General features: G+C 35.1%; 1 protein-coding gene and 1 pseudogene across 1 annotated transcript; one reads left to right on the forward strand and one right to left on the reverse strand.

Annotated features, from left to right (window-relative positions):
* The first annotated feature begins 9,022 nt into the window (after positions 1–9,022).
* On the forward strand, positions 9,023–10,011 carry LOC125919174 (glyceraldehyde-3-phosphate dehydrogenase-like; annotated as a pseudogene).
* A 3,324-nt stretch (positions 10,012–13,335) lies between these two features.
* Positions 13,336–14,277, reverse strand: LOC125919166 (olfactory receptor 6C75-like). The gene has a single exon (XM_049625676.1). The coding sequence runs from the start codon at positions 14,272–14,274 to the stop codon at positions 13,336–13,338; it is 939 nt and encodes a 312-aa protein (XP_049481633.1). The 5' UTR covers positions 14,275–14,277.
* Positions 14,278–14,941: the final 664 nt, after the last annotated feature.

Here is a 14,941-nt window from a genome sequence, read left to right on the forward strand (position 1 = left end):
ATGGCATACACAAGCAGAAAGATCAGGAAGAGGAGAATGTGGAGCTCGGAGCGGACCCTGAAGCCTACCAGGATGAAGTCAGTCACTTCAGAGTGATTGTTTGTTCCTCTGTCACTCATGGCAGAAACCTGCTGAGAGGCACAAGGAAAAGCAAAGAAATGAAACCCGTGCTTGGTTTCTAGTGACACAAATAATTTCTTACATGTAGAATAAATTAGTTATATCTTAATTAAATATTGCATATAAAGCCATGTTAATGTCATGAAGAATCAGGAATTTGAACTAGATAATACGAAGTCCGTAAAACTGTTATTTTCTTAAGCAGTGAAAGAAGTTAATGGGTTATTGCATTTTAGATCATTTTTGTGCTGAGTATTCACCAAGAAAGTAACATAACATATTGTCTAATGTTAGTGACATTTTGAATTTCTATTCCTAATATATTTATCTCTAAATAGTTGTCTTTAACTAAAGTAAGAATATAACCTAAAATGCAGGGAATACATATAATCTGTATGATAGTGCCATAGCTATCATGATTGCCTGTCACTTCCTGAATCATTAAAAGACAGTAATATGTTTAGATACATTTTTACCTTCTTTCACCACTACTATTTGGTTTCCATTGTTACTGTGCCATCTCCAAAAATAGAATAAAAGGTGATAAGTTGTTGGTAATTAAAATCAATAACATCAAAACAATCACTAAACCTAGATATCATTTTCTAACGCTCTTTCCAAACCTGTGTTCATTTTCTCAGGTCAAGGATATTCCTCCCAAATAGATGCATTTTTATTGCCTCATTATATATATTTTCTTTCCATTACTAGTTGTGTGATTTAATATACTAAATATTAACCTAACCATTTTCTTTGAAGCAGAGAAAGAAGCTGATAACCATTCCAGTCCTTAGATGACAATGAATAACTTTTTTATCAAACCTGCATCAATTCAAGAGCTCTCGCTTTTTAGTCAGGGTAAGTATACTTAAGGAATACCTGTCTTATATTCTATTATGCCTTATATATCTTAAAATAAGGACAATGGGATAACATGGATATTTGAGGACCATAACAACCTTCGGTCTCCAGAGTCCATGATCACTTGGTAGAATCAACAGTACTTACTTTACTTCTGATACCTTTCTGCAGGATTTTTCCACATGGAGGTTTTGTTCATCCTCTGTGATGGATTCCATTGGGAGAGGAGCAATCATAAAGTCAATTATGGAGACAGAAGTGCAGGCTCAAGGGCTGTTGTCCATGAGGACTGCAGTAACCTCAGACATAAGCAAATAATCTAATAATAGTCCATATGTGAAGAGCTTTTCTTCTCTGGTTGTGTGTATCCTTTGGGAAATTTCTCTGGACTTTATTTTCTTCATTGACAAGGAAAGACGTTCTGGTAATTATCATAGCATAGATATCGGTAAGCATAAGGAAACAGATTTAAAGTTTGTGCTATTTAAGTTTAAAACGAATGAATATATTAAATCATCATAAATTACATTTGCTATGCTTTAAAAAGAGATAGAAGTTAACTCCAAATTATGATTTACCTGTATTTCCTGATGTCGATGTGTTTCATGCCATGACAAATGCCCTCTAAGTCACAAAGTCAGATAATGTTTTGCTAATCTAAGCTTTCTTATGTGTAAATACTAAATATTTTGAAAATATAGTGGAAGAAATGATAATTTAAAAAATATTCTAAGAATTCTTAGCATGAAATTGTATAAGAGATCATGATCTGTATTTAAAAATCCTCAATAATTATGCGTGACTAAAAGACTACAGTAAAACCAAAGACATAATACTCTATTTAATGAAACAGCGTATTATAATTATGCAGATGCCATTTTCCCCTGAAGATTTCCATAATTTAATTATAATTCTACTTTTAGAAAATCTTTTTTATTTAAAAATTATTTCTAGAATTATCTGGATTTTTTTTAGTGTGTACATAGCAAAACATATGGGCCTGGCGCTTTCCTTTATTATAATGCAGCATTAGTAAAAGTTTGGTAAGTGTAGGAAGAGTAAACAGTTTAAGTATCTTAAACTGGAAATTATTAATGAAGGTGAATTGAGGCCTGTGAAGTTTGGAAAGGCTGGAGGAGTTTGAGTGACACTCTAATAATGACCCTTAGAGCAATATAATAAGATTCACAAAGATAGGCTACCATCAGAGATACAATGTAAAAATACTGAACCTTAACTCTGGTCCAGAGATCAGACGCATGGAAGCAAAAAGATGTCACTGCTTCTTCATCCATCAGAATAGCCTCTCTAGGAAGTTGGGGACTCAACAATGCCGCAGAAAATAGCCCATATGTACCCACAACCTTCCTAAGGTGACATTTCCATGGTAGAAAATGTTGAAATTTTCTACCAAATTCTGAGTTTGTGTGGATCTCATTGTTGAACAAAATCTGTGCCAGGAACCATAGTATTAGGAGACATTTGAACTTTCCAACATCTCCAAGGGGAAAGCACATGTGGTAGAGCTTCGCTATCCAATTTGATCAAATGTACCAGAATCCAATTCCTTAAACTGCCCACGATGGCATTAGCAATAAAAACATGCTAGTGCTCAAAATACATAAGAACACTTACTGCCATTCTCTAGTCTGATGGGACATAAAGAAACCTTCCACAGATTCAACTATTGAAATCATTCAGTGTGTGTTCTTTGATGATGGTCAGCTTAATATAGAAATCAGTTAACTATTAGATAATTAGTTGAGAAGGGTCTAATGGCATGGACATTAAAGATACTCCCTAAAACTCAATAGATTGAAAGAACTCAAATTAAATTTTGACTAACTTTGAACTAAATAGTGCATTATGTTATGTCTAAACTTTTGCAATTCAGTGAATGAAGTACTTAGAGGGATATATACAAAGCAATATAGGTAAAGACTATAAACAAGAAAAACAGGAAAAACTGGATTAATCTTCTATTTTAATATAGTGAAAGAGAACACAGCAAGTCAAACAAAAAAAATGAGAGTAAATTTTATAGATAAAAAATCATGAAATAGAAACATGTGGATAATATAGGATATTCACATGGCTTAACATTTTTTTTCTACTGCTATTTTAGTATGTCTTATTAAGTTTTTAATTTTAATTCCAGTATAGTTAACATACATGTCATACTAGTCTCAGGTGTACAATATAGTGACTCTTCAATCGTGTACCTTATTCAATGCTTATCATGATAAGTATACTCTCTAATCCCCTTTCTTTATTTCCAGGATCTCTCCAATCACCTCCCCTCTCCCCTCTGGTAACCATCAGTTTGTTCTCTGTAATTAAGAGTTTGCTTCTTGGTTTCTCTCTCTCTGTGTCTCTTTCCTTTTTCCTTTGCTATTTATTTTTGTTTCCTTAATTTCACATATACGTGAAATCATATGCTTTCTGTCTTTCTCTGACTGAGTCATCTTGCTATCTTCATTATCCTCTCTAGCTCTGTTGATGTCATTGCAAATGGCAAGATCTCATTCTTTTTTATGGCTGCATAATATTCCATTGTATATTTAGACCACATCTTGTTAATCCATTCATCTATCGATGGACACTTGGGCCACTTCCATAGTTTGGCTGTTGTAAATAATGCTGCAATACACATAGTGTGTGTGTCTTTGAATTAATGTTTTTGTATTTTTGAGTAAATACCCAGTAGTGTGACTGCCAGATCAGAGTGTAGTTCTATTTTTAACTCTTTGAGGGAACTCCATACTCTTTTCCATAGAGGCCGCACCAGTTTGCATTCCCACCAACAGTGCATGAAGGTCCCTTCATGGAGAACTGCATCCTCACCCACATTTAGCCATTCTGACAGGTGTGAGGCTGTCACATGGCTTAACATTGATTCTCAGAAAGACTAGTAAGATGTGTAAAACCCTAACCAATATAACAGTGGAAAAACAGCAACATTAAGTCACAAGTATCAGGAAAGAAAACGGGATAGCACTACAGACAGATACTCCTGATATTAACAAATATATACAGTTGACCCTTGAATAACATGGACTTGAGCTGCATGGGTCCACTTCCATGCACATTTTTTTTTCAACAAATACAGTACAGTGCTGTAGATGTACTGTCCCTTCCTTATGATTTTCTTAATAACATTTTCTTTTCTCTAGCTTAATTGTAAGAAAACAGAATATAATACATATAACACACAAAATGTATGTTAACCAACTGTTTAGGTTATTAGTAAGTCTCTGGTTGTCAGTAAGCTATTAGCAGTTTCATTTTTAGGGAGTCATGAGTTATATGCAGATTTTCGGCTACATAGGAGTTCTATGTTCCCGACTCCTGGTCAAGGGTTCAACTGCATAATAAACAATATTTTTACCAAAAATTAAGGATTTGTTAAAATAAAAAAAATTGAAGAGATCAGGGTGATGTATGAAGGAGAAATATACATTTTAAAATGTCTACTAAAACAATTAAATTTTTATTAACAATTTTCCCATGAATAATGATTCTCTTGTAATTGGCTCCACTAGTGTTTACTACTAAACATTTAAGAAAGAAACAAGACCATTGTTACAAACCCAAGAACGATCATAAAGACAATATTTCCTAGCTGTATTTATGAGTCTCTCATAGTTATAATTTAGAAATTAAAATACAAATTATAGGTGTGTCTATCTCATAAATTTCACTCCAAAACCCTTAAACAAAAATAAACAATAAAATATATCAATATATAAAGAATAGTAAACTCTCACTGAAATGTCTATTGACACTACAAATATAAATATCTTTTAGTATTTAAAAAATAATGAATTTAAGGTATTTACACATCTAGTCACTTTTTGTGAATTTTTATACGGTAAAATTATTAAACACCTGCTATGAAACATATTAATTAAGTGAATATTGCATTGGTTAAATGAAAAAGAAATATATCAAGGGACAAAATAACCTGTCCAAAAATAAACATATATATTGATATATATATGTAAATAAGCCTATCTATCTATGTTCAAATAACTTTTGATTCTGTGTTTTTTACATTTGTTTATTTATTTTGAGAGAGGGAAAGAGAGAATGTCAGCAGAGGAGGAGCAGAGAGAGAGGTAGAGAGAATCCCAAGCAGGCTCTGCGTTATCTGTGCAGAGCCCTTGTGGGGCTCGAACTCACAAACTCATGACCTGAGCCCAGGTCAGGAGTTGGACACTTAAGTGAGTCACCTAGATGCCCCTGTTGAATCCACTTTTGAAATAAGTGCCAAGGGAATTCAATGACAACACATTAGTTTTCCACAGTTGGTCCTAGAAAAATGGGCTTCTCTAAGCAAAAGTCTGAAGCCTACATGTTTCACGAAGTACAAAAGACAACTCAAAACAACTTCTTCCTAAATATGAAACCTGAAGTTTTATAATTTCCATCAACTGGTGAGTCTGTATATCTGTGCAATGACCTACTACTCCAGCAAACAAGGAATAAAACAATGATATATACAAGTACATGGATGAGTCTTAAAAGTACTATTCAAGGTGAAAAAAGGGACACTCAAAAGCTACCAACTATATGGTTCTTGTTCTGTGACAATACAAAATAAACAAAACCATAGGACAATGTAGGTTTTTCAAGGGCTGTGGGTGAGGAGTAGGGATTGACTACAAAAGTACATAAGGAAATGTTTTGGAGTCATGAAGATATTACTTATTTTGACTTGTCAAATTTATAAAAGCATGCAGCTGAAATTTATTGTTCGCAATTTAAAACCCTAAACCTGACCAAAAAACCCCCAGGAAACAAAACAAAACCATAGGTAATTTGGGTGGTGTGAGAAATCAGTATAGTTGATGTGTCTTTTGAGATCTATATTTTTGGGGACAGAAAAACTGGGAGTTTCTGTTTTAGTCTGGTGTTTGCTGTGTTAGCCTGGGAAGTGGATGGATGTATATCGTTTTTAGTTATTTTAATTAATTAATTAGTTAATTATTTTAAATTAATTTATTTTTTTAATTTATATTTTATTTTTTAAAATTTATATCCAAATTAGTTAGCATATAGTGCCACAATGATTTCAGGAGTAGATTCCTTAATGCCCCTTGCCCATTTAGCCCATCCCCCCTCCCACAACACGTCCAGTAACCCTCTGTTTGTTCTCCATATTTATGAGTCTCTTCTGTTTTGTCCCCCTCCCTGTTTTTATATTATCTTTGTTTCCCTTCCCTTATGTTCATCTGTTTTGTGTCTTTAAGTCCTCATATGAGTGAAGCCGGATGATTTTTGTCTTTCTCTGACTGACTTATTTCACTTAGCACAATACCTTCCAGTCCCATCCACGTACTTGCAAATGGCAAGATTTCATTCTTTTTGATTGCCGAGTAATACTCCATTATATATATATCACGTATATATATATATATCTACATATATATATCACATATATATATCACACATATATATATCACATATATATATATCACATATATATATCACATATATATATATCACATATATATATATCACATATATATATATATATCACATATATACATCACACACATATATATATATGATATATATATATCACATCTTCTTTATCCATTCATCCATCGGTGTACATTTGGGCTCTTTCCATACTTTGGCTATTGTTGATAGTGCTGCTATAAACATTGGGGTGCCTGTGTCCCTTTGAGACAGCACACCTGTATCCCGTGGATAAATGCCTAGTAGTGCAATGGTGGGTCATAGGGTAGTTCTATTTTTAGTTTTTCGAGGAACCTCCATATTGTTTTCCAGAGTGGCTGCACCAGCTTGCATTCCCATAGTTTTTAGTTATTTTAAATTGACATCACTGACTTCATATGCTCTTCTATATGTAGGATACATTTAACAATGAAAACAACACAAATAACGTAAGAATTTTATCATAAAATGTCAATATTTCCATTTTATCCAGATTATCTAATCTCAGATCTATTCTGAGATCTATCTAATCTCAGATCTATTTGACATAAAAATGTCAAATGGTAAATTAATCTTTGCAGTGCATTACATGGTTTATTTTCAAAGTATTTTTAGATATAACGAATTAAAAATTGTAAAGTTACTGTTTTTCACCTATGAGTGTGAGTGCTTCTTTTGGCTGTAGAAAGCTAACTTTGAGATCAAGCTCTCCACTTCTGAACCAGACACCTGTTGGAATTTAATTCCTGTCCCCTCGAAGCCTTTGCAATACTGTATTATTACAGAGACATAACAGTACCATTGGGTTGGTGGTTAAGGGATGGCGAACATAGGAAAGGCAAGCCTGATTTTACTTACCTGAAACACAGCAATGATGATAAGATGCCTGTGAGGATGAAATGTGATAATACATACGCAGTGATCAAACAGGTATAAATGCTCTCTGCTTTGTTAACATTCAATGTATGGAATTTATTGTGACTGATACCAAAGGAGAGTTTGGATTAGTGTCTCATGCTTCGGCCTAAGGTTTTCTTGGTTATTGCTATCAAACTAAAAATGAAACTTCTGAAGTGCTATTTCATGAGTAATACTGTCCCTTATATAGTTACGAAGTTGACTACATAATATTGTTCCAAGGCTTATGATGTGCCCAGATCATGTAATTTGTAGGTGACTTTAGCCTCCAGGATGGACACTGATTTTTATGACTGTATGGGAGACTTTTTCAGTACATAATAGGTTAATTCCTTGCTCAGTATTTTAAAGAAATCAGGAAGCAGCAATATAAGGAATGAAACAGTCCTGGGTAAAGGCCTCTGTCCGTGATAGCTCCTTCTCTCTACTTCCCATTTTCTCCTATTAGTTCTGAGATCAATGCTGTTTTCAAGCATGTCCTCCATATTAATTTAAAGTATTATTTTTTAGGGCGGCTTAACAAGTGACTGTAATGACAGTCTCAAATGTACAGAGAGACTTCATGGGATTCAGTCTTTAGAAGAATAATAAATTCAACCCCAAATATGGCAAAGAACTAGTATTAAAGAGATATTTTACGTATTTAAATTCATTCCACAACATTCCTCACTTGATATCATAATGTTTTTTTTTAACTTTATCTTTTTCTAAATTTTTAAAAATATTTATTTATTTTTGAGACAGAGAGAGACAGAGCATGAATGGGGGGAGGGTCAGAGAGAGAGGGAGACACAGAATCTGAAACAGGTTCCAGGCTCTGAGCTGTCAACACAGAGCCCAACGCGGGGCTCAAACTCACGGACCGCGAGATCATGACCTGAGCAGGAGTCAGACGCTCAACCGACTGAGCCACCCAGGCGCCCCGATATCATAATGTTTTTGAAATCCTTGCACGTAGTATTTCTTCTTACTGTTTCATCCTAAAATGGAGCATGACAGCAGTTGGCCTTCTTTCATTGTTTCTCTGCACCACCTGTCTACTCTCCTTGCATTTCCTGTCTTCACTGCAAAGCTCATAACAAGTTGTGTCTCTTAAGCCCGATTCCTGGATGTCATTGCTTTCTCTATTTTCTTCCTATAGGCTTGCATTTTTTGCTTCACTCTTACCTCAAGACAATGTCAAGTTTCTTGAAAATGCATCATTAGATGTCTTTTTACATCCCCAGTACTAATATCTTAGATATGGATCTTACCTTTTTTGTTTGTTTTAACCATGGCAGACCCTGACTTCCTTCAATCTATTTTATGCATTGCAATCAGAGTTATTTTCTTGTCTGCTAACATTCTTCAATGACTACTTGTTACTATGGTACAAAAATCCAAGTTGATACTTGGAAACACTTTTAGGGATTAATTTTGAAATTCAGAATGACAATTTTTAATGTTAGACTTCAGTGTGGGGTTAGGATGGCATTTTTTGACCACTATGATCATGCTAATGAGTGACTCACAGTATATACAGATGAGTCATTCATGTCCTTATTTAGAAGCTAAGCATCTGTTGTATTAAAATCTTTAATTCATCTAAAAAATCTGAAAAATACATACATGTGCTGTCTCTGTTCTTCCTCACTTGATAGACAGCTGCATCTCCTTGTGTAGTGCCTCCCAGGTCCCAGAGACACGATGGTGAAGGTTTGAGTAAACAGATTTAGTCACATTGCCTGGTCAGCATGACTGTTTTTAACTCTGGCAGAGTGGATTTTGTCATCATCAGTGACACCTTTGTTGACCTCAACAGCATGGTCTACTTGTCTCAGTATGATTTCATCCATAACAGATTCAATGGCACAGTCAGCACTGAGAACAAGACACTTGTCATCAATGGGAAGCCCATCTCCATCCTTCAGGAGCAAGATCCTGCCAACATCAAATGGGGTGATACTGGTGCTGAAGTCACTTCACTACCATTGAGAAAACTGGGCTTATCTGAATGGAGCCAAGAGCATCATCATCTCTGCCCCTTCTCCTGATGCCCCCATGTTTGTGAAGGGTGTGAACCCTGAGAAGTGTGGCAACTCTCTCCAGATTACCAGCAATACCTTCTGCACCACTAACTATTTGGCCTCTGGTTAAGGTCATTCATGACAACTTTGGCATCACGGAGAGACTCATGCCCACAGTCCATGCCGTCACTGCCACCCAGAAACCGTGGATGGCTTTTCCGGAAAGCTGTTGTGTGGTGACTGAGGAGCTGTCCAAAACATCATCCCTGCCTCTAATGGTGTGGGCAAGGTCATCCCTGAGCTGAATGGGAAGTTTGCTGGCATGGCCTTTCATGTCCCCACCCTCAATGTGTCAGTTATGAATCTAACCTGCTGCCTGGAGAAAGTTGCCAGAATGATATCAAAAAGTGATGAAGTAGGCATCAGAGGGCACTTTCAAGGAAATCCTGGGCTACACTGAGAAGCAGGTTATCCCTTGTGACTTAAACAGTGACACCCACTCTTCCACCTTTGATGCTGGGTCTGGCATTGCCCTCAATGACCAATTTGACAAGTTCATTTCCTGTTACCACAATGAATTTGGCTATAGCAACAAGGTAGTAGACCTCATAGTCTATATGGCCTCCCAGGAGTAAGAGCCCCCCGGACTACTATTCTCACTGACCATATAAGAAAAAGAGAGAGTCTCTCAGCTGCTGGAGAATCCTTGCCCCAAATCATTCCTCAACACACTGAAAATCTTCTGAACTCTACACGGTTTCTATCCCAGACCCCCTGAAGAAGGGGAGGGGCTCAGGTTCCCCTATTCTGTCGTGTACCATCACTAAAGTATACTGTATCCAGCCAGAAAAATACCTGTGCATGTACAGATGCTGTTATCAAATTTTTATATAAAGATTTAATTTGTTTTAAAGTGTTTCTGATCGTGTACACACACACACACACACACACACACACAGACATGTGCGTCAATGAATATACTTAAATACAAATATTTTATGTACACATGGATATATGTTTGTGTGTATAACTAGTTGTGTCTATGTCTAGGAAACTTTGGATAATTTATTTGTGGAATGCCAGTTGAAACCATAAAAGACATGTACACTCTTGTGGATCTATATATTCTGGAAAACGAAAACTAAAGCAAGGAAAATAGCAGTGAGAATCACACCTTAGGAAACTGGAGAGAAAGAGATGGTACTAAATATGGTTCATTTTTGCTCTTGCCAGCACCAATAGCCTTCCAACCCCTCATTCACTCATTCACTCATTCATTCATTCATTCATTCGTTTGCTAAAAACATAGTCCAGTAGATGTGTGGACTCTAGTAACAAAGTTAATGATATAAAGTTTTACCTCATTCCAATTGTACATTACTCTCAACACAGAGTGCTCACCCCTTATTAAAAATGTAGCAAATCAATAGAGCACTCAACTATGAAATCAGTGAATTAGTTAAGATAATATCTAAATGTCTTTTTATCATCTCCTTAGTAAAAACAAAAGCAAGAAAATTTAAGCAATTGAATATGCTATAAAACCTAGTCACATTTCTAGCTAATACATAGTTTCTAGTATTATTTTCACGTGGAATTCTGGAGAATAATATACTTGGTTACATAATGGGAAAAAGCAGACCATGCTTTGTCCAATATTCTCTGATATTTCAAATGGCAGTTAATTTTACTTGGGTATCCAACCAAAATCCTTATTCACAGCAAAACTAAACTACTCTTAGGTAGGCATTTCCTCCCCAGGCTTTTTATCTGTCTCTTCCCTTCTCCTCATTTAACTTTGTTTATCAGAATTAACTCTCAAAATGTTAACTTACCAGTGAAAATAAATGACTATGTTTTCTATAACCACAAATATACATATGCATATACACACACACACACACACACACACACACACACACATATCCAGTGGAATACTGTTCAGTCATAAAAAAAGGATAAAATCTTGCTATTTGCAACAATGTGGATGGATCTAGGGAGTATTATGGTAAGTGTCGGTCAAAGAAAGACCAATATCAAATGAAGTCACTCATATATGAAATTTAATAGCAAACCAGATGAGCAAAGGGAAAATCAGAGAGAGAAAGAGATGCAAACCAAGATACAGACTTTTAACCATGAGAAAACAAAACTGATGATTACCAGAGGGGAGGTGGGTGAGGGATGGATAAAATAGGTGATGGGGATTAAGGAGGGCACCTGTGATGTGCACCAGGTGACTTATGGAAGTGTTCAATCACTATATCACCTACCTGAAACTAATATTACACTGCATGTTAACTAACTGGAATTTCAATAAAAACTTAAAGAAAGGAAAAGTGTTTTTGAAATATTTCAGTGTGAGCATAAAATATGGGCATAAATACTTTTTGAAAGCTTCTAAAAACATGACCTCAGGTATATGTATACCTGATACATTTCTCACCAAAATTACATTTGCAACAAAAAGTTCATAATTTAATAATACTTCTAAATATTATTTCAATTTAAAGCATATAATATTTGTTTTGGAAAGATTTGTAGGGATTTTCTTATCTTACTGACAATGTGAATGTTAGAATCAACTTCTTTGGAGAGGTTTTTGTCAATCAAGAGGATGAACTTTCCTTTACCTTCTTATATCCCCCTTTCTCTCTGCTGTCTTCCTACTTAGCTTCTATTATACTTACCACACATATAATATATATTTGTTTAGTTAACATTTGCGTGTTGTTTTTCCACATTCCTGTGTTTCACTTTTGCATTTCTGCTTACTTGGTATAGTCTTATAAGGGCAAACTTGTATAGCTTCACGTTTTTACAAATTTCTCCAATAAATAATTTATAATCAAATAAAATCAGTTAATTTTCACTTCATGATAGTATTGTGTTAAGTCTGTTTGAAAAAACAATGTAACTCATTCCATGAAAGTACAGTGGTAAGAAATAGATGAGTGCTTACAGAGAGTCTCATCTATAAGCAATTAGGAAGGAAAAGTCTCTACTTAGAGACTATGTATGGTAGAAGTCTTTACATTAATCTATATATCAGACCAAGCCAGAAATCAAGAAACCAAAGTCAAATCCACTTACCCAGTATGTAGTTAGACTCATAACTATGGTCCCAACACAAACACCCTTGTTAGTGAAACATTGGAGCTGAGGGGCTCATTGAGTATAGGAACCAGGCTTGGACACATTTTTTCCAGTTACCTGTGAGAGTCTTTTTTTTGGACATGGATGTGGGAGGGAGAGCCTGCTGAGAAAGAGGCAATGGACAGATAAACACAGTATGTAGATTTGCAAATAAAGGACAGCTAAGGTGTAAATGGGTCATATGTCATCATTTCCAAGACAGTCTCTGAATTCTGCAGCTCACAGTGTTTGAGATGCTAAGTTTTCTGTTTTCTCCATGTTGGTAGAAAAGACCATTTTTGTATCAATTGAAAGAATCTGATATAAAAATGAATTTTTAAATTTGCTTTTATAGACCATGGTTTTCCTTTTTAAATATTACTGGCAGAAATAGGGAAAACTTCAGTGAAAGATATTCTTTTCTTGGTAACAAGAAGAAGAAAATTTAGGGATACTGACTGAGACACATTTTTACTTATTTCACATAATATAAATTTTATATTTGTATGTGGTTTTAGTAAACCTCCTGTAGTATAGCCATTTGCATTTTTGTACAAATTTATAACCTACTTGCTTTGATAGGAGAAATAATAAAGATTATTGACATCTAAAATTTAGCTACACAGGTGAAGACTGGCCATTTTCCCTAGAACATAAAATACATAGGACCCAGCTTTCAGGCTAATAAGAAAAAGAGATATTGACAATATATAAAAATGTCTAACTGAAAGAATGAAATGGGGTGTTTAAAGAATTTATGGGGGAAAATCCAGAGAGTTTTTCATTCAGTTTTGCTTTCAGGGGTATGTATATATTTTTTGCATAATCCCATTCATTTATATAAAGAAAAGACAATTCTCTGGACCATGTTCTTGAAGGCTTGCTTTACCTGCTGATTCCTTAGTGAATATATGAAAGGATTCAGGAGAGGAGCAACTGAGGTAATGATTACAGCTACCCCTTTGTTTAAAGACACCCTTTCCCTTGCAGAAGGCTTAATGTACATGAAGATGCAGCTTCCATAAGAGAGGGAGACCACTATCATGTGGGAGGAACAAGTGGAAAAGGCTTTTTTCCTTTGACTCTTGGAAGGAATTTTCAGAATTGTCCGGATGATGTATGTATAGGAGAGCATAACTAGTGTTAAGGTGACCATAAGTGTTACCACTGCTAAAATAAATGCCATGAGTTCTAAAAAGCGAGTGTTTGTACAGGAAAGCTGTAGAATCGGAGAAGAGTCGCAGATAAAATGATCAATTACATTGGAGGCGCAGAACTCCAACTTCTGCAGCAGAATTACTGGTGGAAAGATGATCAGGAATCCTGCAAGCCATGAGCTAAAGACAAGGAGTATGCAGACTCTGTGATTCATGATGGTCATGTAATGGAGAGGCTTGCAGATGGCCACATAGCGGTCATAGGACATGGCAGCCAGAAGGTAAAATTCTGTCACCCCCAACAGGATGAAGAAAAACAACTGAGCCACACAATCATTGTAGGAAATAGTTCTGTTTCCCGTCAATATAGTGACAAGGAATCTGGGGATACAGACAGATGTGAATGACAATTCTAGGAATGAGAAGTTTCGAAGGAAGAAATACATTGGAGTCTTTAAGTGGGGATCTGAAAGTGTGAGAATGATAATGATCAGGTTCCCAGTCACACTAAGCATGTAGGTAGCAAGAAGAAATACGAAAAGTACAACCTGCCATTGTGGGTCATTTGTCAATCCGAGAAGAATAAATTCTGTTACTGCTGTGTAATTTCTCATTATTTTCCTTCTTTATGATGGTATTTCTTGTTTTAGCTGAAAAATAGATGAAAAATAAAAATTATTACCTCATAAAAGAAACTCAAACACATACACACACACATGTTTAAAAAATCATTGCTGTCTTTCACTTTTAGAGGAAAATGACTTTGTACTAAAAAGAAACAAAATACTTTTAACATTTCTTTTTTTTCCAATATATTAACATTTCTTTATTATGTGATACATTGATTCATTGTTTCTGTATTCTTTCATTTTATTTTCACATATCTCAATATAAACCTGTCTTCTGAATGTTTCAATATATTCCTGAAAACAAGAAAAAAAGGGAAATTAAAACCTCTGAGATTAAAACCTCCTCATATAAGATTATGAGTTTACTCCCAGCATACCACAGTACTCTTTGAAGGTATTTTTTGTTGTTGCGTTCCTCTTCACATCTTTAAATTTTTTTCTCTTTCGAATAAACATTTCTTTCTTTTTTCCCATTCAAACTTTTACAATCCACGGAGACCACTCCCTTGCCCATCTGGTAGAATAATGTGTCTCTGATAACAGTATACAGAATCCAGAAATATTTAATATATGGGAGGGTAGCCCCAATCTAATTCCAATGGCTATGCCAAAAGGCATTCTAATTTTAATTACTAATTGGTTATAATGGTCT

Source organism: Panthera uncia, chromosome B4, assembly GCF_023721935.1.
Source record: "Panthera uncia isolate 11264 chromosome B4, Puncia_PCG_1.0, whole genome shotgun sequence".
NCBI lineage: Eukaryota > Metazoa > Chordata > Mammalia > Carnivora > Felidae > Panthera > Panthera uncia.

Bases quoted from the DNA above. Each gene is read 5' to 3' on its own strand.
- LOC125919166 (XM_049625676.1), bottom strand. From the start codon at position 14,274: ATGAGAAATTACACAGCAGTAACAGAATTTATTCTTCTCGGATTGACA.